The 24,718-nt window shown below is 37.7% G+C and overlaps 1 protein-coding gene across 3 annotated transcripts in view; it reads left to right on the forward strand.

Annotated features, from left to right (window-relative positions):
* The window catches only part of ADAMTS18 (ADAM metallopeptidase with thrombospondin type 1 motif 18), a 75,605-nt gene that overhangs the window by 15,047 nt on the left and 35,840 nt on the right, over positions 1-24,718 (forward strand). For 2 of the 3 annotated variants that reach the window (XM_057401174.1, XM_057401173.1), the window contains exons 4-11: positions 12,705-12,987; positions 16,305-16,504; positions 17,250-17,333; positions 18,169-18,328; positions 18,948-19,053; positions 21,186-21,323; positions 22,814-22,967; positions 23,957-24,052. In XM_057401174.1, the coding sequence (XP_057257157.1) occupies positions 12,705-12,987; positions 16,305-16,504; positions 17,250-17,333; positions 18,169-18,328; positions 18,948-19,053; positions 21,186-21,323; positions 22,814-22,967; positions 23,957-24,052 (1,221 nt within the window). Of the gene's footprint in view, positions 1-12,704; positions 12,992-16,304; positions 16,505-17,249; positions 17,334-18,168; positions 18,329-18,947; positions 19,054-21,185; positions 21,324-22,813; positions 22,968-23,956; positions 24,053-24,718 lie in introns of those variants that run through there. The other variant, XM_057401175.1, reaches the window with a different exon arrangement.

Below are 24,718 nucleotides of genomic sequence, written 5' to 3' on the forward strand. Positions count from 1 at the left end.
ATTCCTCTTCTTGGAGCTTTTTTCTTAACCTATGCTTAACCTGACCTTTGCTTAACCTACTGTTCAGCAGATTCATTGCACAAAGAGGGTCAGACTGCTTAGGAAATTTTGCCTGCACAATATTTTGCTGATTTTGTTGTGGGTTGTTCTTTTTTTTTTCATAAGTCCTTTTATAACTGCAGCATGCTGAGTTGTCAACAAACTCCAGATAATTGTATCTTCCTTGCCTTTACTGCATTTTTATTTCAATAAGAATGCCTATAGTGTTTAACATAGTGCCAACATCTGTGGCAGTAGGTCTTTAGGTTTCTTAGACTAATTTTATAAAAAGTATCTCACAGAACAGAAAGTTGCTTTTAAGCACAACCTTCTCTTTGTCACTCTATCTTTTCTGTTTCCTGAGATCTCGGAGATCATCATGCGGATACTTAGGCTCCACAGACTGTATTTTGAGAGCCTAATATGTAAGATAGTGCATGCACACTGAAAATACTACTGTGCAAACACTTTCATGAAGAAGTGCTGTTCACTTGCTTGAAAATCAGTGCAAATGGTGATTGCTAAAACAGGAATAAAACCCCTCCCTTCTTGGGCCAATTTCTGTTGGACTTTGTAAAAGCAGGAAACTAAATGTCCTATCCTCAGCTTCTTTATCTTCTCATTTCTCATTCTCAAAGGCGTATAATAGAACTGCTTTCTTCAGTGAAAAGACACAAGTAAATGCTCCCATACTATCCTTCATACTTTTCTTAAGAATTATCTCTCCTAAAGGGTCACGTAATTCGTAGGCTTAGACTTAAGTCTGCTTATGGTAAATTCAGAGTAACCTTTCATCACCAGTTTAGTACTGCAGGCCTATTCAGTAAGTACAAATCAAACATGGATCTGAGTACCTGGAAACTGTTGTGTTAACACTCCAAACACTGGTTGACACTTGCATGTTGTATTCTGACCCTGTCAGGAGAAGTAAATTGATCTGTTGGGTTGAAGGGTGGATTTACCTCTCTTTATGCTCAATATCTGGACCAATATAAAGGTAATATTACCTTTTCTATGTAAGCGTTATGGCATGATGTTTTATTTCATACCAAACCAGAACCTCTTTGTGGCAGTTTTTGCATGCATATAGTTATATTTGTTACAGATATTTCTATAGTCAGACAACTGCACTGAGAATCTTTTCTCATCAAAATTTTATTTATAATTCTATTAAACTTTTGTAGTCTGTGACAAATCCACCCAGGTTTTCTGCTTTTAATTTTGGTGCAGTTGCACAGCAGAGCAGTTATAACATGCTCACCTTTGTGCATCATTCCTTTGAATAGAAACATCATAGGCTAATTTGTGGATTTGAAAGGCTAATTTGTGCACAGTTTGAAAGCAGGACAAGGATTAGTGCAGTATGTCTGAGCACTGCTTATTGGTAGGTACAGGTAAGAAAGCAAAGAATCTTTGGACCCATGGTATGCTCAGCAATATAACATTGTGAAGGCAGGTCAATGGCCATAAATGGTTCCTACAAATTATGAGGTTTTTTCATGACATGAATTATAGATGCAAATTACTACATTTAACTTAGCAAATAACTCACTTTGAATTCAAATGCCCTTTTAAAACCAAGATCTAAATGCTAAGGATGGTTTTACAGTTATCTGAATGTTACATGGAGTTGCTATTGTACTGGTTTCTCAACATTGTGAAGAGCTAAGAAAATGGTGAGGTCTTATTTTAATTCAGTGGATCTTTAGGATGATGCTGCGCTGCATTTCATGTTTAATAGTATGAATTGCATTCAAGGTTTTATTGATTTACCATTTCTTGGGATCAAAAACCGTGTTTCAGACATACCTGGGCTTCTGCCCTGTTTCAAATAGGGGATTACAGCAGAAGAAGGAAAGGTGAAATTTAGGCTTTCTTGCTCCTTCTTTCACAGTGATGTTAAGTAATCAAACTTTCTCTATAGGCATGTGAAAAATAGAAATCATTATAGCAAGGGAATTCCTAGTTGTAAGCAAACCTATCAACTTTATCAGACTCCAGCGACTGAACGCATATTTCTGGCTCACGGACCATGCAGCATTGCTGTTCCTGTGAGTGGTGCCACCTATTAGACAGCATACCTATCCTGTGACCTTCTGTGCTTAGTCCAGTTGGTCACTGGATCACAGCTGGAGCTACTGAGTGAAATTCTGAAGGCTGGGGCTGCAGCTTATAGTGAGAAAGATGGAGGCATTTTAATAGAACAACCCAGCTGGGGTCAGACATGAGCCTTCATAAGTCTGTCTTGAGCATTGACTGGATTGATTACAAAATCCTGACTCTAAAGCTGAGAAATAAGGAACAGAGAAACTGAAGAACTGGGAGTTTAATCCAGATAACCCAGACGCCAGTCCGACATTCTCACTGTTGGGCCATCTTTGCTTCTTGTTTTCCATTCCCTTAATGGCCTAAGCTCTTTTGTTCCCCTCCCTTTCTCCTTCCCACATAGATATTTCAACATATGTATATGTCTGTGTATGTGGAATATCAGCAAAGCTGATACTTTGCTCCCTACAGAGTTTCTTGTGACCAGTCTCTCATGTAACTAATCCATAGCAATGTATACTCCAAGAAGGAAAATTAAAAGGTTGGGAACCACTGACCTAACTTCTTAGTAAGCAATACAGCTGGCAATCAGATGTAACCCGAGCTCCTCGTTATTCGAGTTGCTGAGCTATTCATAGCAAAGTAAAATTGCTATGGGAATTGAGCTGGATTTATTTTGTTTGAATGCAAATTATCCCAGGTCAGACAGGCTCAGATCTTCTGCCCCCTTGAATTCACTTGCATCAGCTCTGCCAGGCTGAAGTTTTCATGAAGGATCTTCACTGGGGAAAAGTGGGTATGGGGAGCAAACCGCCACTGTCTAGAGCATTTGCTTTGAGGCTTTCATACAGTCAGTCACTTTGAAGCCAAGACCTCTGAACAGAGTGAAGGGTCTACCCTTCATCAGCTAGCTATGTGCGGTGTCCAAGTGCACTGGATAAGCGTGTCTCTATATTGGCTGCAACTTCAACAGGGTGTTTCATAAGGGAAAGAAAGTCTTTCAGGCTTGTCTGCCACTCTCACTCATGATATGAAATGTTCTTCTGAAAGGTCTGTCGAGGTCCCATCATCACAGAAAAAGCTGCATTTTCACAAAAAAATAAAAACTACCCAAGGTTGATGCTAGTACACATGGCCATAAAGGGTAAAAATAGCCATTAAAAACTCAGTTGAAAATGGTTCAGAAAACACAAAAGCCCTTTGGCATTATTTTACAAAATCTCATAATTTATAGCATTGTTTCCTGCAAGCCCTGATTCATGACTCCTAATGTTTGGAGTTGCATGTCTGATAGGGAGGAATGTTCCTTATCAGAAACACTCAAGCAAGCATCTGTTAATGCTAAGTACCTATGGAAAAGAATTTCCAAGTACTGATTTTAGTTATCTATCATCAGTTAGGTTTTTTTTAAGCTGTTCATTTTCTGTGTCACTGTGCCCTAATCTTACTGGTTTTGCCTTTATCACAACTAGAGGAGCAGAAGATTCATTAAGAAGGCATGTGCTTTCCCTAGAATATTAGTACATCTGAATTCCATCCACACAATAATCGATTAGCTGTACACAAAAGAGGAGGAGAAACTTGCCAGAACATTCCCATTGCTCTTAATTCATAGCAAACCATCCTTAGGGTGAAATACTGCCCTGTCCAAAGGTCTGTTAAAGATCTTGGTGTCTCAAAGTCACATTTCAGAGATTTAAGAGGAACATGAATGGTGCTTTTATTTTGTGCTCTTACAGAAATTGAAGGGACAGAGAGGGATGCATTTTGTATGCTTCAAAATTTCCAAAGGATACACCTCCTCTTACACTTTGAGGCGTCCCTCAAGCTGTGCACTGATTTACATGGCGTGCTCTATTAGAGAACTAACTAAACTCCCTTCTGAAGTCAGCTGTTCTGTTATTCTTGATGTACTGTAAGTAACTAATCAGCTGTAAGACAGCACATGACAAATAGTGGGCTGCCTTTTTTCTTAGGAAAAGTGAAGCATAAATGCATTCATAAAACACTCCTGCTGTTTCCTGTTTGCTTTGTGATGGATTCAGAGCTGTCATAACTAATAAAGTATCCAGATTTTATCTTACAGTTGCAGATATTTGCTTAAACAGGCCATACCCAAGTGCTTGTACAGCTACCAAGCCTAAATTTGAGCTATTGGTTTTAGCTAATTGTTTTATAGTAATTAGCAGTTGCAGTATAGCAACCATTATAGCAAGTCAAAGAACCATACTGCTAGAATCATTAAGAAAGTGATCTTCAGTGCAACTTGGTAAACTTTTGGCACTTAAATATTATTAGTGTACAATTAGTGTCATAATATTGTAGTTTGCATTAATATTTTTCTTCTGTTCATTTATCATGCTTATTTCTGTTTAAAAAACAAAACAAAAAGACCCCCCCAAAACCCCTAGAAGAATGAGAAATGAGGGAGCTTATGTACTGACAAGCAAGTATTTAAGCTGCGGCAAAGCAATCAAAATTGTGTTAGTTCTAGAATATCTCATTACCCTGCAATAAATACCAATTTAATATATTTAAATACCAATGTGACTGGTTCAATTACCTTAAGTGGAGGAACAAATAAGAATATTTCCTTATTTGCCATATGTTGACAGAGGGCTGCATAAAGATGTTTAAAACAAGTTCAGTCAACTGCAGAAATACAAAGGCACTATTCAGAGATAACACTGTCTTTGTTCGTATAGGAATAATTAAAGACACGCAATTTTGTTACCTTGTTTTAATAATTGCTGAATGTTCTGCATAGCACTTCTTTTGAGCAGCCAAATAGAGTGGTCTTTCATGACTAACTCAGACTGGCAATTTTAACATCGTGCTCTCCTTCTGTCAGTTCTGCAGATAATAAAGTGGTATATTGTGAGAAACTTTGCATTTGCAAAGAATCTATATTGCATTAGAAAGTGGAATAAATTTAATACTTCTTGTAAGTCACTAAGAATCTAAAGAAAAATGTTATCTCCTGTACAATTCTCAAATCAGAGTAGGCAACCGGTGATTCTAATGCTTCCTTCACAATAAAAATATTTTAGTGTGTATAAAGGCCACTAACTTAACCTACCTGGCATAGCCAACAGTAACTGCCTATGTACAGACTTGATACTTTTCTGAAGGATGGGTGAATTTCTTTGGACAATATAAAACCTAGGGGTTTAAAGTTTAGTTAAATTCTCTCTCTTGGTGTGTTCACAGGCCTTTGTGCTGCCTGGTTTGGGATATGATCAAAAATGAACATGCTCTAAGTTTTACTCGTGGGATTTCTTGACTTCAATAATACATGTGTATTATTGGAATCCTCATGAGAGTCCATTCTCACTAGTTTCCCAGAACATTTTCTTTCCCAAATTGGTAAAAATGCCCTCTGGAAATGCTTCAATGTTCAGCTCAATGGGAGCTCCTGGGTGCTTGACACTCTTTGAAAGTAACTTATTTCACAGTCTCTGTATGGATTTAAGCTCCAGACTTTTCACCTCTTGTTGGAGAATTGTGGATCATGTTCATTGTCACTGGGATTCAGAAGCTTGTTGAATTTACCCAGTGCTTCATCTGTGCACAGTGCCCTTCTGAGGGGGACAGAAACAGCATATAGAGGCAAAATATGCCTCAGCTCTGATAGCTGCTGCTGTCCCCTTCACAGTTACCCCTCAGAAAAGGGGCTGTAGGTTGTAGCAGACAGGGAATGAACTTTTCTAATTGCCATGATTTACTGCCACTGGTTTGGCTGTTTGCTTGTGATGCTTCCCAAGAGTAAAGATATCTTTCACCTCAGCAACACTTTCTGCAATTCTGTTCCGTCTTTCTGTTTTACCAGATATGTTCCTTGTCATTTTTTCTACCAAACTTCACATCTTAATTTGCTTATTTTGATTATATTTTCCAGAGCATTGGCATTTTGACCCTAACCTGAGAGGTGCTCAATAACCCATCTATCAAAAAGGTAGTTAGTGATACCGGGTATCTACAATTCCAGGTCAGGCTGTACTATATTGCTGGCTATAATTCTTGGAAGTAGTTTTGCTTATGACTGTAGTAAGGTTATAGTCTTACATATGTCTCAGAGTACCAACTTAACCCATCCCAAGAGGTGATCTACTTCATTACACATTCTCTAAAGAAGCGATGATTTATTTAGACTGCTTACATGATGTGGGATTGCTTTGAACAGCTTTGTACTAGTATTAAGTGAATATCCTTGCTTTGGAGGAAAGAGGGATCCATAAAATGAATGTTGGCAAACTTAATTTTATTCTTCCTAGGATTCCTTGGCATGTGTGAGAAAACTCTTATCTTTACCCCATTTTTAGGGCTTGACCCAAATCCCATTCTAAACAGCTGTCAATTTTCCTCCTGTCTTGACAGGATTTTGTGTCAGGCTGCTGGTGTACACCCAGGGGCTGCCATCTCCACATGGATTTTTCTTGAGTGTGCATTTGAAATGGATCTGAAATCACTGTCACTATTCTCCAATCTCATGTCCATGAACTAGATGTTGCAAAATACTGTGGAGACATATAAATGTTATGCTGTGCTTGACTTAGGGGCCTACAAGAATGCTGGAGAGGGACTCTCCATTGGGAACTGTAGTGGTAGGACAAGAGGTAACAGCTTTAAAGTTAAACAGAGGAAGTTCAGGTTAGATACAAGGCAGAATTTCTTTACTGTGAGGGTGGTGAGGCACTGGAACAGGTTGGCCAAAGAAGTGATAAATGCTCCATCCTTGGCAGTGTACGAGGCCAGGTTGAACAGAGCCTTGGGTGATAGGTCTAGTGTGAGGTGTCCCTGCCCATAGCAGGGGGTTGGAACTGGATGACCTTAAAGTCCTTTCCAACCCAGACCATTCTATGATTCTATGATACCAGCTGCCTTGGATCATGTCCAGAATGAAAGGAGGGCTGATCACAAATGAGACGATCATTTTGTACTTTCTGTAGGGACTACCATTATGGGCTTTTACAACCTGATGGAAGGGCCTCATCTCGCTATCAGTCTGTGGTGGAATCTGGGGAGATACTGGAAATACGCAGAGACCTCTCCCTTCTAACACATGGTGCAATGTATTGGTATTTGAAAACTGACATCTGCCCAGTTCTAGAGGCCAGTCTGGGCCTGAAGGCAACTTCTGGCTATTGGCTTAAACCAGGACAGTCAGTTAGCTCTATGTTGTGTGAATAGCTTCATGTTCTCTGAATCTCCATCATACCTTCTTTCTGCTTCTCAGATGCTCATTATTCTGGTATGGGAAATGATCTGCCAGACAAAAAACACAGGTGTCATGGCTGAGCTAGGGGAGTCTCTGCTTCAGCAAGGGAGTTCTTTGGTGGCAGAGACAGGTCTTTTATGGTGCTAAAGTACCAGAGACTTAGAAGTACATCAGGGCAGAAAATAAGAGATTGACTTTGATTAAAATGAACTGTGGCTGAGAAAATTTCATGAGTTTTCACTGCAAAGTGAAAGAGAAAAGACTCCAATATGCTGTGACATGCGACAGTCCCAACAATATTGTGATGTGAATACTAGATATATAGGCATCTTTGACAACAAGTAATTTTAAATAACCAGCAACCTTAGTTCTTAAGTCATCTGTTCTTCTTTGTATTTTGAGGGAGTTCTTAATTTATGCTTTAATTTGTTTTAAGCAGAACTAAAAGATGTACTTTATGTCACTGTATTTTACATGCTGTACCTCTTGTTAAGATGTGGTTCAATCAATGATTTGTCAGTTTTAGGAGCTGGACAGTTGCGAAATAACACAACAGAAGTCTTGGATCAATGTCCACTGAAGTCTCTGGAAAGCTTTATGCCAATTTCAGTTGGCCTTTTATCAAGTCTTTTAAAACTTTGCATGAATATTTGGCACTATTGTAATGGGTGTGAAAAGACATTTAACTTTTGCTTTTAAGAGATTTTTCATCTTGAGTACATGCATACCCATCTAATTGTGTAGGCTTAATTGATTTCTTTGGCTGTTTTAGCTGCTCTCCATTTTTTAACCCTTAATTTTACGTATATGCTCATAACATTGAATAAAGCATTCTGGATATAAGTAGCTTTCCTTAGACAACACATGCAAACCTTTTAGCACTTTATTTAGTTGAGATACTCCTGTCATCGAGCAAACTGTAACTGAACTCCGCATCAGTCAGTATGAAGTAGTTACATTTAGAAGAGACACTGCAGTTCATTTGTCTTTTTGATTCTTATTTCATTTCATTATGCTTCTTACCTCATTATTTGAATCTGGTTTATGAAACTCCCATAACTTTAATGTGCATATGGCCAAGGTGTTGCCTCTAATTTAATTAGTATACAGTGAAAGTGTCGTGTATGCAAAGAACCCAAACTCATGAGACTCTTCTAGTTTAGAGCAAGGGGTTATCTACTATTTCAAAACTTAGCTTTGTTCAAATGTAGGCAAGAAACGTAAGCTCTGAAGATACTTCACTCACTGTCACTGCTGTGTTATTATGGAAGGTCTGTTTTTTGGAGATGCTGAAGCCTCAAAATGCATTAGATTTACAGGCTGGTGAACTGCCAATGGCTTCACTTAGAACTAAGAACACAGGGGGAGACAAATGGGAGCAGCTTTAATGCTGTTCCAGGAAGAGACCAATGAAATCTGTTAGAAACTGGCATGTTGGTGTGATGCAAAACTGTTTCATGTGGAAGATTTACCTGGTTTTGCATAGCTAAAATAAACTTTCAATGGTTTCAAAAATTCTTATTTTTCAGTTATAATCTAACTTCAATTAAAAAATAAGGAAGCAGGTATTTTATTATCATTTCTCATGTCTAAATTCCATTTTGAGATTCTTCCTTTTGAAACACACCAAGAAAATAGAACAGGTGCCTTACCTTGGTGAAAGCATCCTGATACCGAGGAATTTCGCAAAGAGGTATTGGATCTGAAAATTCCTTTAGGCCGCAGCTAAACAAACATTTCATAACAAATAGCAGGTGGGAGGAATGTTGCCTTCTCATCTCTTCTCAACATTTCTGCAAGCAAACTGCAAGTTCCTCTAGTTTATTGATTCAGAATTATTTGCTAACCACACAGATCAATGTATGTCTTGCTTTTTACTTTCCAATGGCATGGAATATCTCTTACAGAAGCAAACGTGTGTTGTGAAGGGAAAATAAGACAACAGCAAATTCCAACTGAGCAATCTCTTGGGTTTTCTTTCCCACCATATTCTCACAATTAGTGCTATTATTAGTGATAGCCACAGTGGGAGAGAGAAGGAATAGACAGGAGTCCCTGGTCTTTTTCATGCTGTGTTGTCTAGACTTCTAAGAATGTTATATTTTGTCATCCTGCTTCCTCTCATGGTGTTTTAATTGCAGAGAATCTGAAATAAAAATGGAGTTTTGACCTACCTGACCCTCTCCTTGTTGAGTCCCAAACCCATCAAAGTTAATGGAAAGCTATCACTGAATTCTGATTCAAGGAAAATCACATGTACACTTCAAGCTATGCTGGCAATAAGAAACGTAATGTATACATTTCCATGACAGTTTTGACAGTATTTGTTCATCTACTGAAGTATTTGAGCTGAATAAACATACTGCATCTAACTCAAAATTATATTTCATGTATTTGTAGAAAATATTCCCAGAAACACCAGCACCACCCTTTTTCTTTTTTCTTTAACACCTACACTGCCCAGGAGTACAGAGTAGCCACAATCTGGCTTTCAAGAACCTGAAACTAGCAGTTTAAAGTTAGAGAAAATTATTCAGAGATAGTATCCTGCCTTTGGGCTCTGATGTTTCTCAGCTGGCATAGTTTCCAGCCAACATGACAACAGCCATAGGCTACTTTGCTTTACCTAAGGCTACAACTCAAGAACCTACAAGAAAAGTATCTGTCAATTGTTGCCGAGCTGCCCCCTTTGCAGCAATCTGGAGGTCTGCATCTCTGTCAGAACCCAGGTCAGCATTCTCAGCATTACTGTGGAATTACCCTGGAGATTATTTTAATATGAATCCTTGAAACCATCCCATACCTAGAAGAAATGGAAAATGGTCTGTGATTGAATGAGTGTCCAGACTGTTCTGTGGCACTTACCCTTTCTTCTTGACAACTTCATAAAACTGGATGTTATCAAAAAGAAGTTATCTTTCATTCTCACAACATTTTTCAATTTGGAGGATGTCTCTCATGTAAAACCCAAAGGAAAGAAGTCTTAGTGGAGATTTAGGGTCATTTCTGTTGAAAAAGAAAAAAGTGGATACATCTGAAAGGCACCCAGTCAGCTGCAACCTATGTAAAGGTAATACACATGTAGTGCAGGGCACAGAATTCAGTTTGTGTGTGTGTCCCAGATTCTCAATCCACCCTTATAATGCTAAATATAGAAATTACATTGGGGCTGAAACTTCATGTGCATCAGGGACAGTTTCTTACAGGAAAATGTAGAAAAGCCTTTGTTCCATATGGTTTGAATCATTTACAGAATGAATCCTGCAGGAATAATTTTAGATGTGGAAACCTTTAAAATGGGGAAATAAAAACCAGATTCACTACATTTCTTTTTTCCAGCTGAAAAAAGCAAAAATCATTTAGCAGTGCCCAATTATCAGTGCACTCTAGTAGATAAAGATTGCCTTTCAGAACCACTTTAAACTGTGTGATGACACACATCATAAGGATTAAAATATTAGTCTTCTTCCCTACAGGAAAGTACTTTGTCATGACCAAATGTGATCTGACATTTGAAATATGCCAACTTCTTCTAGTGAGCAGGAAAGTTAAATTCTTGTCAGTTATTTAAAGCCTGTCTCCTGTTGACAGAGGCAATTTTAACCTTAATTTAGAATACTAATTAGATACAAGGTGAGATATGAAATTATGGAATTGGGATGAAGAAAGGAAAGGGGGCAAATTGTTAATCAGAATTATCGTCTCTGTTTGTTTTCATATTATTTTTCAGGAGGCAGTCAGACCCTCCCTGTTCATAATATGGGATGTCTTGACAAAGTTAAGATCACAATATGATTTTATGGGTGCTATTATTAGGCCTTTGGGAAATATACTTTCTGGAGAGTACTGCAAAGCTACCTTTGATTTCAAATGACATAAGTGAATTTCCATGAAAAGGGCACAACGCATTACCATAGACAGTTGAGGACGTGCATATCTCTGATAAATCTTTTCTGCTGGAATAGACTTTAAATCAGTTTTAGCATTTGTTTAGTAAAAAGTAAAAGCTGTGAAGATCTCATATGTAACTTTCTATTTTCACTTGCTTTTCATTTTCTGTTGAGTTTTCATTATAGGAAACAGTTCTGAGAGTACAGAAAATTCCACAAATCCCTAAGGAGTACAGTGCTTACATTAGGCATTCAGACTGCTCTCCTTCTGATACCCTTGGTGTTCTGGTCCTAGGAGGCTAGGCTAAAGGAAGGAATCCATTTCAGAAGGGAATAGGTCATACGTGTCCAACACGTGTATTTTCAAAGGATACTTTTTGAGAAGGAGGTGGAATCATGATCTGGCAGGACTTAAGATGTCAGACATGATGGTTTGCAATTGACATTTGTCTGCAAATATTTTTCTGAAGCATAAGAGATAATGTAGTCCTCCTGGGATGTCAGTTTTGGCAGGAGGGTGTTGGCACATGGTAGAGTCTCACTGATCCAAACCAAAAATCTATATCTAGTATTATGTATATAATGTAATAGAATTACCTGATGAAACTTCTTGGTCTTTGACTTGGTAAAAAGGAGTGTTTATTACAACATATTTTACAAAACCAATAAATGAAATAAAATCATAACTGATTAACGAGCTGCATGGAAATACTTCCTCAGTGCCACCCACATTTCCCTGGCCCTGATCCTGGAAACACTTCATCACATATGCAGTTTTATGCACAGATAGTATGTGAAAACTACAGTGTAGTTTTCCCATACTTCTGTCTTTCAGGGATAAGCAGGAAAACAATTAGATATTTGCTTTCACTGATCAATTTTTTCTTATAGGAGGACATAAATTTAAAACTACATTTATGATGATTAAATTGTGGGGAGCTGATTTCTGAATAATAGTACTAAAACGTTCAGATGCTTCAACTTTGTGCTGCTGCACTGTAGTATGCTTACATTTCCACTTAGAGTAACCTGGAGTCTGGGATCCCTGTCTGGTAATACCTTGTTCTGAAAAATACCTGAACTTTAGTTCACATATTTTGTTTTACTGACGTATGCATTTATTTGAAGTTACATTTTCCAAAAGCATTTTCTTTTTATGTGAGGCTGTATATCGTGTACACAATCACAGTTACAAACAAATCTGTACTCTGAAGAATGGATTAATAATGCACATGAAATGATTCATGGTACTGTGTGAAGGTGCTCTGCTGCCAGCCACACAGGTCTTGTTTTCTGTGTTATCAAATGTGAAACCTGGTCATCTCCAAAGTGAAACAATGCTTATGTTAGTCGGGAAGGCTATCTAGATTGTATCTTGAGTAAATCTAATTTGGGGGTGCACATTTCAACTTGTCTAGGCTTTAAAGGGAGATCACTTTAAGAGCTAGCATGTTCCACCTGTGAACTTTGACAGTCTTTTCTGTAATTCATGGTGGTGTTTCTTTTTTTAGTCAGGTTTGATAAGGACACGGAAGATCGAGTTCCTTATATCTCCATTACCTCAGCAGCTAGCAAAGGAGCACAACTACACATCACCTGCTGGACACCATCCTCACGTATTATATAAACGAACTGCAGAAGAGAAAGTACACCGGTACACAGTAGAGTCCAATTCCAAATTCTTTTCTTTTGGTCATCACAGAGTGCTCACTTCCCACAAGCATCATGCTCAAGCGAATGGTTACCACCGTGGAAGGTTTCAAAAGCAACATTTTTGTGGACGTCGCAAGAAATGTATGTAAGGAAACTTTCTCTCCTTGTTTGAGATAGTGGTTCTCAGAAACTGTGTAGTGATTCTGAGGTGTGCTTCACAATCACCTTTGTGATGGAGACGTAATTTTAAATTATACATGAATATAAAATAGAAATGCAATAGCTATGAGAAACTTGATTGTTTCTTTCAACTGATGTCATAATCTGTTTTGTTAAGCCATCAGAACCACTGTTTAGTTTTCTTGTTCTCTACCTATATTAAGAGATCCCTTGTCTGACTTTTCTGACAGTTTTCAGTAAGCAGTTCTGCACAGTGATGGATGCCAAGTCCCTAAACTAATGTCCTCTGTTAGTTTGGAGATATATAACTGATTAGGCTTGAAGATGGAGAAAAAGTCTCCAAAATAATTAATTTCTGAGAGAACAGAGAAGTTTTTCAGAACTCCCCATCTGATAATGAAATTTTCAGCAACCGAGATCTTCAAAAAGAACCTCCCATGTAAATTGTTTAAATAAGAGTTAGGAGCAACCTCTTTAAAAACATATTGGAATATATTATCCTGCCAAGGTCTATTCTGAGCCTTTCATTAGGCCCTCAAATTACAGAACACTTTAGAGCCCCCTTGGAGCCTATATCTGTACTTACAGCATTCAGTTGATTCTTTCTGAAAGCTGATCTGCTTCTGAGCCGAGTTTCTTAATGAGGGTCTCCAGGACTGCACACAGTATTGAAAACACTGTCTCTATCCAGTTGTATTCTTACAACTTCCTACCTGAGTTCTGAGAAAATGAGCAGGTTTCTTTTCCAAAAGGCATGTAGAGATGAAAGAGAAAACCAACAGAAGGGAAGGAGTGAGAAAAGAGGTATTAGAAAAAGGGGCTGGCTGAGACTGAGGCCTATCTGAGGCCTAAAAACTGCTTATTAAGAATTAACTGCTGCTTCAGGAATCCTCCCTAGATTTGGAAGATAAACCTCAAGCGCCAGATGCAGAAGCATCGTGATTGAACCTGTAAACATTTGCATTCTGATTCAGATCAGAACTACCTCATCACATACTCGTTTTCCCTCCTGTTGTGTTTTCCTGCTGCCTGCTTCAGAGCAGAGGGTAATGGTGCTAAGTTAGCTCATCTGCTCTGTGGTGTTTTCTCTTATTTACATGTCCACTGTGTTCTTGTGCCTTATTTACTGTACCCTCTGTGACTGCTTGTCCAAATTTAGAATTATTCATGTCCTTTTGAGTTTTTTGCACAGTGCTCATCCCTATAATAAATGAGTTCATTTTGAACATTGTGTCTTCATAACCTCCTGGGATGTGAGACGATGCTGTCATTATTCCTGTCTTATAAGTGAGACTTACAGACACAGGAGAGGTCAAAAGTAACTATTGTTTTTGGTTACCAAATTAACAAACTGAGATTTTTCTTGAAGATGCTCAGCAGAATATATGCTCCTGTAATTGTATATGTATCTATATATTCAATAATTTCAGTTACAGCTCTGAGTTCTTAGCTGTATATTCAATCTGGGTTTATGTGATATGAAGAACATGCAATTAGCCTCCAACTGTGATGAGTTTAGTATAAATGTTTCATGTATTATTGCTTAGGAACTTGGTGTCACACGCACTGTTAGGATCTGATTAAGCAAGATTTCATTTAATTACCTTAACCACAAAACCTTTTCACATTCTGCAGTCTTTCACTTCATGCAGTTCATACATGTAACCTTTTGAGAGAAAGGAGGGAGGAGATCTAAAAAATACCAGCCTATTTCCATACCCAGCCTTGGTTAATCTGCTAAAGAAGAAGTTGAGTTCATGTTCACAGAATGAATGACTTCTTGTAAATAAAATCACATATGATTGTTTAATTTAATAGAGGCAAATGTAGAATAGAGAAGGAAACATGACAATCCAGTAAAGGCAACACCTCTTCTATGAGTATTTGCGACCTTCTTTGCATAATTTAAGTGGGTTTAGATTATGAGGGTTAACTGGACTGTAGTTAGTAAATGATGCTTGAAACATTGCTGCTGTTCAGGTTTTATCAGTAGCTGTGAAGTTAACTCAAGAGCAGGACCCCACTGCTCATGGATTTATGAATGAAACACCTTGAAATTGTACTGCCTTCAGAATAGTACATGGAAACTGATGTGCCTTGAACTGAACGCTTCACTCTTGGGTGAGGCATGTCTTTGTGCCCTGACGTGCTTCCAGTAGAGAAAAGTTCTTTGACAATTGTTTGTAATGAGTGGCGTGTTATAATCTTACTAGCACAGTCACCTGCAATCTTAAATATGGTTTAGAGTGACATAGTTGAAAGCAGACCACTGTTGTGCATTCTGTGGTATTCTTGATTTCCCAGTTAGGCATGGGAGGAAGTAGAGTCTGTTTTAGCTCTGTTGTTGGAAAAACCTTTTGATGAGGCGCAGACAGGATTTTTTTTTTTAATTACGTGAGGCTCCCTCACTTGTGTCTTGTTACATCCTCCATCAGAAAAAAATCCTATTGTTATCCAGATAGTATGTTAACATGGCCCTCGAGCTGATTCTTCATGCAGACCAAAGCAGTATATAGATTCATGCAAAAGAAGCCATGAATAACAGGAGCATTATAAGGCTTAGGACATAGTTTTCCATTTTCTGGATCTCTGAAGAAGTGGAGTGGCAACCATTCTGTAACTGTGCCATTGACCATGCTGCACAAGCAGAGACAGAAAAAGTGCACCCTGGCATTAGGGAGTCCTGGCTGGATGCACATATCCTGTTGTCAAGACCTCCTTGCTGTTGCCCGACATTTCCCCATACTAAATAAATATGTTCCCAGCAGGAATAATCTCAGTGGCAAATTCACGTAGAAGGTTAATGCCAATCACATTAGCAATAGCAGGCTGGCAGGAATCTTACTTGTGGTGTGTGTCTGCTTTCTGTACTGACAGTGGACAGCTGTTATGGAAAGGACTTTTTACCAACTGCTATGCAAGCAGCACATGCCAAACACTCAGGAAGTTATCAAAAGGACAAGAAAAATGTAGATATTCTGTTAAAAAATCTGTATTTTTTGCCACATATTTTACCATTTTATTAGGTTAATTCCTTATTTTAAACTGCTTATTGCATACAAATGTGATTCTCTCATTTCCTTCTCTCACTGTAGCCATCCTTCCCCCAGGAATGAATCAGATATTTTTTAATAAATGTACAAGAACTTAGCCATACGTATTAAATCACATGCTGTAAAAATAATCCAAGGCTCTAAACCTGTGATGCTTAATTTTCTGATGAAACTGTTCATGGGTGACCTGAATCCCTTCTGAAACTGAGTTTTATTTCCTTTCAGATGCACCTAAGCCACCCACAGAAGAGACATACATTCGCTCAGATGAGTATGGGACTTCTTCAAGGTTCAGAAGATCACCTGCTAAAATTCAGAAAAATGGAAGTCTAAATGTCGAAACCCTTGTTGTGGCAGATAAAAAAATGTTGGAGAAACATGGCAAGGAAAATGTAACAACATACATCTTAACGGTTATGAATATGGTAAGATGTGGTGCGACTGAAGTACGTTTTCCCTGTGGAATATTGCTGTCTCAGAGTAAGATCTTTCATTAGACAAATAATATCCAAAAAAAAAAAGCAGGGACACCTTACACAAGCTTTTCTTCAAACTTCATCTAATGCATTACTTATGCTAAATTGCTCTTTAAAAATATATCCCTATATTATCCCAGCTCTGGCAGCAATACCTTAGGGTTAAAAAAAAAGAAAATAAAAATGTTAAGAATGTTAAATTTTAAAATACTTCTTGTGAAATACAAAAAAGGCAGATACTCTGAAATTGAAACTTTCATTTCATTTAGTATCATGAAGCTTAGTCTGTTTTGTCTGATGTCTCCCCTTGAAAAAAAATTGAGAAAGGACATTTTTTTTTTGGAAAAATAAGGTAAATTAACTGTAAATACATTTTCCTTTGTAGCTCTGCTCTTTAGTTTTGTACTATAAAACTTGAACTTGAAACTTGATTATACTTGGTCTAGAAGAGCAAGGACAGAACAAAGCCCATTGAAGTCAATAGAAGGTTTTCAAGTTTCTTGAATAAATATAGTGATTTGGGGCATAATTCTGCTGGGTATGTTCTTTCAGATGAATCCTACAAGGTGTGGAATTCCATTTATTTGTATTGAAAGTTGAAGCCCAGTGCAAGGACTCGACACTCAAACTCTGTTTAGTCTGTTTAAAATATATGTGCATGTAGATTATATTTCCTTTTCAATAATTGTTGCAGGTCTCTAGTCTGTTTAAAGATGGAACAATTGGAAGTGATATAAACATTATTGTTGTGAGTCTTCTTCTTTTGGAACAAGAGCCTGTAAGTTGTGTCAGAGATTTTGTGTGGTATACTTTATTTGTTACTATTCACAGGGAGCACTGAAGGCTCCCACATTATGTACATAAGCTTTCATGTGAGGTTTCTGAAAACATGAAGCATGGGCAGATTAAAATCACAAAAACTTCCAAAATCACACTTTCTGCATTTCATTGCTTCTCTGCTTTTGATACTAAAGTCTTCATATAAATGTTCTTCAGAAACATTAAAATGCTTCCATTAAGGTATAACTCAATGATTTCCAGCATCTTCTTGAAGAGAAATAGCTGGAATATGAAACCTACTTAAGAAGTATTTAAATAAATAAAAAGACTGAACTGGGCTTTCCAGGATGTGATGATCAGAAGGGGGAAGGAGTCAAAAGTCTCGAAGATAGCATGTAGCAAAACGTGGGAGCCAGGCAAAAGAGGGAAAAATCTCTTTTGACAAAAAGAAATCTGTGATAAGTTGATCTGCTTGGGTAATATTTTTTCTCCTCAGAAATCTCCAAACATTTTAATCACAAAATTGGAAATGGTTTAGTGTTCAGTTTTATCAAGAATCAAATATATATGTACACTGTCATTCTAACCATTGATTTTGAAAATAAGTATGTGTCTGGGGAAAGGTACAGTTTTATTTTACTGTTGTAGTAGATTCCCTTATGAACTGAATCGGTCATCACACACAGTCAACATGGGAATGCGTAAGTTTATGTACAGCAAATACAAAAAAGTAATTCCCTTTTCTCTAACCAACTCTTACTCTTACTCTTTCAATTACCTTTCTCAAGTACTGATGGTAGCACACTATTTCTGTGCCTGTGAAATGTCTACAGGGTGGATTACTGATTAACCACCATGCGGACCAGTCACTGAACAGCTTTTGTCAATGGCAGTCTGCTCTGGTTGGGAAGAATGGAAAGCGCCATGACCATGCCATCTTGCTTACGGGTTTTGATATTTGCTCTTGGAAAAATGAGCCCTGTGATACTCTAGGTAAGATGTGAAAACACATTCTGATAAACTCATGGGTGTCAACAGCAGCATCTTGACTCATAAAGACTGAAATGTTTTAAAATAAAAAGGTCCAATTTTGCACACAGTGTTAGCCTTGTGAAGATGAAAGAACAGTATTATATATGCAGTACGTATTTGTCTTTGAGGTATCAAAAGAAAAAGAGTATTGCTGGTATCATTGCCTCAGGAAAAGTGGCAAAATAAGTTATCTGAAGACGTCCTTTTGGGTTGTCACCTCTTCAAGGAATAGTTTTTTATTTATAGACTATTTCTAAGCCACTCTATTTTTTTCTTTTTGTGACTCCTTGCCCTTTTTGAGTGGGGTTTCTCCCTAATTTGGCGGCAGCAAAGGCATGTGGTGGGGAAAGAATAAACTTTACAAATGATTTTGGGAGGTTAGATTTGATTTATACATCTTATGCAGGAGTCTCTTTATTGTCAAATAAAAGTCTGCTGTAATTGCTCCATGATAAACCTGATGAGGTAGACAATCGTCTTCATGCACCATGACGGACTGACTTATTAGGACCAGTGCAGATGATATATGTATTTGGAATTCTGCAGAGGAACAAGCTTTTGTATTGCTTCCTTCATTCAGGGTTTGCACCTATCAGTGGCATGTGCAGCAAGTACCGAAGCTGTACCATTAATGAAGATACAGGCCTAGGACTGGCTTTTACAATTGCTCATGAATCTGGACACAAGTAAGTTTCATGCATCTTACATTCTCCTTCTATACATAAATATATAAATCTAAAGATGCTTAGCTTTTACTGTCCTGTTTGTTTTGTGCTTTTATTTTTTTTCCCAAATAGTTTCTAACTACTTTTTTACAACTTCTTTCATGGTTTTGATTTTCAATTCTAACATAGCTTAAGCTGAACTCTGTCTAACCACTGGCGGTATAGAAGCATAATTTCCCTATGTGCTACAAACCTGAAATCAGAGACCAGATAAAACATGGGCATAGAGTCTTTATTTTGTCCAACAACGAAATAACTTTGAAAAGCAGTCATACTGTAGTTTGCTGTTTGGTCACGGCATCAATTCCTCTGATTCTGCATGACTGAATCAGGGCTATTTAGTTTTCATTGTACAAATATGCTCTACAGTACATACTATGACCTAATGTCTACATGAGAGACCCTTTCACAGGTTTCTGTACATCTGAAGGGAAACAAGGACTTAAAGAATTAATCCAGCTACCAGTGAAGCCTGTGGGAATTATGCCAACACTTTCAATGGGACCAAATATGTAAAATACATATTGTTTGATCCTCCTGTCAGACTAATGCAATTTCACTGACTGCAGTACATTTTTAATGCCCTTTGATCAGTAACGACAGAATCAGGCTCATAGTGTATTTTTGAAGAATTACCTCCTTTAGTCTCTTAATGTACTTCCTTCCTGTTTATTTTCTTATTTGTTTTGAGAGATTATACTTGGAAATGTTTTAATTTTTTTCTTTTTCACCATTGCCTTTGATTGTCATAGTATTCGGTTTTTCCTTGGTACATTTCCATACTTCTGTCTAATAAAATGCATCTTATCTCCTGGAACAAATCTGTGCCAGATACAAAATGTCTTTATTATAATTTGTTCATGTTCCTGAAACAACCTAGTATGTAAGACAACAGAATTTGGTCTCTGTGATACAAATTCCTTGAGTAATAAAAAAACTGTGACAGCCTTGGAGGTGCTCAGGTCTGCTGTGCGTATGTTAACCTAAGGATTTCATAGCAGGAGAATATTGTATACTGCACATATCACACACTCTGTGATCTACTGAGTAGTTTCAGTTGTTATACATTTTTATGCTTTTCTTCAAGTGGTTTGTGTTTTTACCTGAAAGCTTAAAGGTTCCTTTGGGAGTTCTGAGCCTGTCCTGTCAGTAGGTATAAGTTGTGAATTCTTTTTCTGCAATGCATGTTAACAAAGTTAGTATTTTATAAAGGATTCAAAGATATTAGCTCAGTTGGTACTTTTGTTTGTCCATTTATAGAAGGAGACATATTTTAGCAAGTTTGGAGCCTCCGCTGGTGGCAGCATATGTTGTAATTCTGATGAGCCTGCAGTGATTTATAACAGCAGAGGACGGACTTCAGTACATTAGATATTCCCTGCACGTGCACAGATTACATTCATAGAGTTTCCAATGCATTACAATGTTGAAGTAACAGATTATGAAACTTCTATTCAAAACACATTGAAAGTCACAGATGTCCCATACAGTGAATAAATACAAAACAGTGAAAGGAAAAAAACTAAAAATTAGCTTTACTATATCCATAAGCTCCACATAATTTGTAATTTTAATTTTTTTTTTATTATTCCCTATTACTCTTTATATTACCCTAACACCTCTCCTAGTGAAAGCAGAGCATCATGATGCTGCAGACTGAGCCAAGCGCTCAGTAAGAAGCAGTATTCCCACTGAAGAGGTTACAGTCTAGGCAAAGTAAGTGACAGTGTATAACAAAGGCAAGGAAAATAAAGTGATTTGCCTGAGATAGTATAGCAACTTAGTGTCCAAAATTAGAAGAATACATTTTTATATCCATACCTTCTCTTGATTCAGTCCCACTTCTTTTCCTACAGATGGAATGTAACTATGTAGTTCTTCCATCCAAATTAGGAGGACAGCAAAGTTATATTCTTACAGCTGTGTAACACTGTTTTTCCTCTGGGTTCTGATCTGCATGCCGTTAATGGCAGCAGACATTATCTGCAAAGGAGGACTCACACTGTCACCCAAAAAGTGTTTCTTGTGCCCCAAATTTTGTCTTGCTTCTAATTAACCTAGATTTTCACTCTCATGCTTGGATCTCTTTTCAGTTTTGGTATGATTCATGATGGAGAAGGAAATCCTTGTAGAAAGGCTGAGGGTAATATTATGTCTCCCACACTCACAGGGAACAATGGAGTGTTTTCTTGGTCTGTATGCAGCAGGCAGTATCTCAACAAATTTCTCAGGTAGGTCAGATGTAAATCTGGGCTAGTGCCAGAGAATGTGTCTTTAGTAACTGGGCTTGAATTCTTGAACAGACATAAAAATTGCTTAAGTGTGAAATTCACCTCTTTCAAAATGTACTCAAACCCATATACTATCTGAGCCCATGCACTTGGACTGACGAAGTGTATAGGTGGTATGGCATATAAGTGGCTCTAATCCTGCCTCATTTCAAAAGAATGAATTTCACTGTCCATGAATATCCTGCAGTAATGACTGGCATGTCATTCGTTCCCAGGCATTCCTGTCAGCAGCTAGGTTTATTAGAGAATTACTAGGAAGTGAACACAAAAGAGGGCAGACACAGTGGTACCAGAGTCATTACAAAATGTAAATTAACATTAGTGCCCTTTCTCACTGGAGTTAGTCTCTTGATCTCGCTCATGCCATGAGTAAGAACATTTTGCGTTTTTCATATGTTGTTTTGGGGGGTGGAGGGGAAGGAAAAAAAACCCAACATGCCAGTTATTTCTGCAGCATGTTGGCATTACTCAGTGGTGCTTTTAAGAGAATTGTGTTTTGGTCTGTGTTTAATGTCATCAGAATTGAAGTCCTTTCCTGTACAATTCCTTTTATATAGTTTGTTGTACATGAGTAGATTGTACAGGATTACTAAAAAATGAGTAGGTATTATGAAGACCAAATCCAGTGCAGGTGGTTTAGATGTTAATTCCTCAGAGTGAGAATCAACCATGTAGAGAGTGCTAGAGTTCAAGGATCTGATCCTTGAATACCTAGTTAGTATCCTAGAGTAGTGGCTGGGAAAGGTGACAGAGTTCTGGTGGTATTTTTTTCTGCTGCAGTGATGCAACAAATTCTGACTACACAAGTGAATTGCAAACTAAAATGTTACATAAGCCCTCCAACAGGCAGTATGGTCCAAGAGACACTTGGAAGATAAATGCAGCATGTAGACATGTAAACCCATGTCTACAGAGTGACCATCTGCAGACATGGGTTCTTAAACATATACAGAGGAAAAAAGTAGACCCTTTTCTTTGGTAGGGTGACTTTGGACACAGGAACCCAAAGCACAAGAGCTGTAGCAGCCTTCTGTTTGTCAATGCACACAGAGTGAATAGTAAAATGAGACAATGTGCCTGTTGGTTCGTGATTTTGAGAATCTAGGGGAAGAGGAGCAGACTAGATCACATTGCTTGTGGTTACACAGGTATAAAAGGAGGAAAAGAATTTGAAATCATTCATTGTTGTTGTCACAACAGTCCCAAAGCCTGGAAATTCGTGCTTCCTTAAAACTTTACAGGTCAGGCTACCAACAAGATGTCAAGATCTTTTGGTTCCAGCAATAAGATAAATTTCTCATTTCAGTGCATACATCTAAAGCTAGTTAAAGATACTGTATACCATAGTATGTGGTTTTGCTGGTCTGTAGCAAATTAAAATATTTTTATATAAAGATCATAGTCATGATTAATATACATTCTCATTATAGTACAGCTCAAGCTGCCTGCCTGATTGATGAACCTAAGCAAACAGGACAGTATAAATACCCTGACAAACTGCCAGGACAGATCTATGATGCTGATACCCAGTGCAAGTGGCAATTTGGAATGAAAGCAAAACTGTGCAACCTCAGCTTTGTAAAGGTACCTGTTGGTGTACTTTTGAAAGTTAAAATTCCATAAAAGAACTGCAGTGCATGAAATAAGTACAAGTAATACAGTGTACTTCAGCAGCCTGGGCTATTTCTCTACCTTATCTTGCTTGCCAATTGCTTTGAAGGTACTGGCCTCTTTTGAGGAATGTCACAATCCCAAGGGAGTTTCAGAAGGAAATGTTCTTTCCAGGAGTTATAAGGAGAACAGTTGAACACACAAGACCCATGAGTCCTTGCTTACTATGCTAAGGGAAATTATCAGGCAGTAGAGTTTTGATCAAAGCTTGCATTGGTGTGGGATAAAAAGGGCTAAGTTTCATGTGTTTTAGCAAGGCTTGGGAAAGATCTATAGTGTTGTTTTAGAACAATAAAGGATGAATTTAGATTAACCAGTTATTTTAGTGACTGCTACACTCCTTGTTGATTTCTTCAGAGGAGACACTTTACAAAATGATCCAAAGTGCTCATTCTGAAAAGAAGTATTGTGGGTTTTTTACTCCTGTTATTATCTTGGAGTATTTTGATTTATTTTATACTAACCACATTTATCAGGTGATGGCAGCTGTGTTTCTTCTACAGCTAATAAACAAAGAAGAGGGAGTGAATAGCACTGTGGAGAGACTGTTTTTCAGATATCTCTTGGGTTTTATACAATCTAGTCTCTTCACAGTATCATAGTCCCTGTAGACTTGATGAAATTTTAGCCTTGAACTTTTAAACACTGTTTTTTTTTCTATTACAGTCTCTCACTCAAAATAGTTCTAAAGGATAGATAAGTGAAACGGTGCATAAACAGGGAGGCAATATAGAGGATGTGGCTGTGCTATGTATCTTAAACCCTGGGTTTTCTAAATTCAGAAAGGATTTTATTTATATGGCTTCTAAGGTAGCAGAGGCATGTATCATTTGTTACTCTTTCTAAATACCACGAAATAGTGGGAATTATGAGTACTGAAGTGAGCACTTTTTTCTTTACAGGATATATGCAAATCTCTCTGGTGTCACAAAGTGGGCCATAGGTGTGAGACAAAGTTCATGCCAGCAGCGGAAGGAACACCTTGTGGTATAAGTATGGTAAGTTGTTTTGTAAGTAGGATAACACCATTCTAACTTGCTTTTAGACTATACTGGGTCAAATACCAGCTCCTGTCAAAAACAGTTTTATCCAGATCCCTGCAGGTTTGCTGGATTACTCTGTTATCTGGATTGCTCTGTAAAACATTACATTGTGATGCATAGTCAGGACTGGCCCTTGCGTCTGATGGCAGGGGGTGATGCTTCTTATCGAGCTGTGGAACTGGATACAGCTGGCAAATCTTAATCAGTAGAAAAATCCATTAATTATAAGAGAAGTTAGATCAAGTGTTCAAATTCCACTCGTATAAACATTCCTTCAGCCATAATATTTGCTGTACAAAGGCCATCATGCATATTATCATAAATTATCACTGCTAAAAAAAAACCCCATGGTTATTTGTTTTAATTGAACCTTCTAATTAAGGTGAAACTTCTAATTCACTCTCATCAATAGTTACCCAAAACATTTTCTTTTCCTGTCATGTTTCTTCCAGTAGAATATTTAATTTTCATGTAACTGACGAATGTTCTGTTTCGCTTTTTCTCTTTGTACAGTATTTTGTAATTGAATAATGAAAGAGTGAGATGTTAGCAAAATTTTAGCAGGCTATTTTCAAATTACATGGGAAGTTTTGAGGTTCTGACAGCACAGGACAACAAATT

The sequence above is a fragment of the Pezoporus wallicus genome, unplaced genomic scaffold, assembly GCF_028554395.1.
Source record: "Pezoporus wallicus isolate ANWC-B61680 ecotype Strahan unplaced genomic scaffold, APGP_CSIRO_Pwel_v1 contig_420, whole genome shotgun sequence".
Classification (NCBI taxonomy): domain Eukaryota; kingdom Metazoa; phylum Chordata; class Aves; order Psittaciformes; family Psittacidae; genus Pezoporus; species Pezoporus wallicus.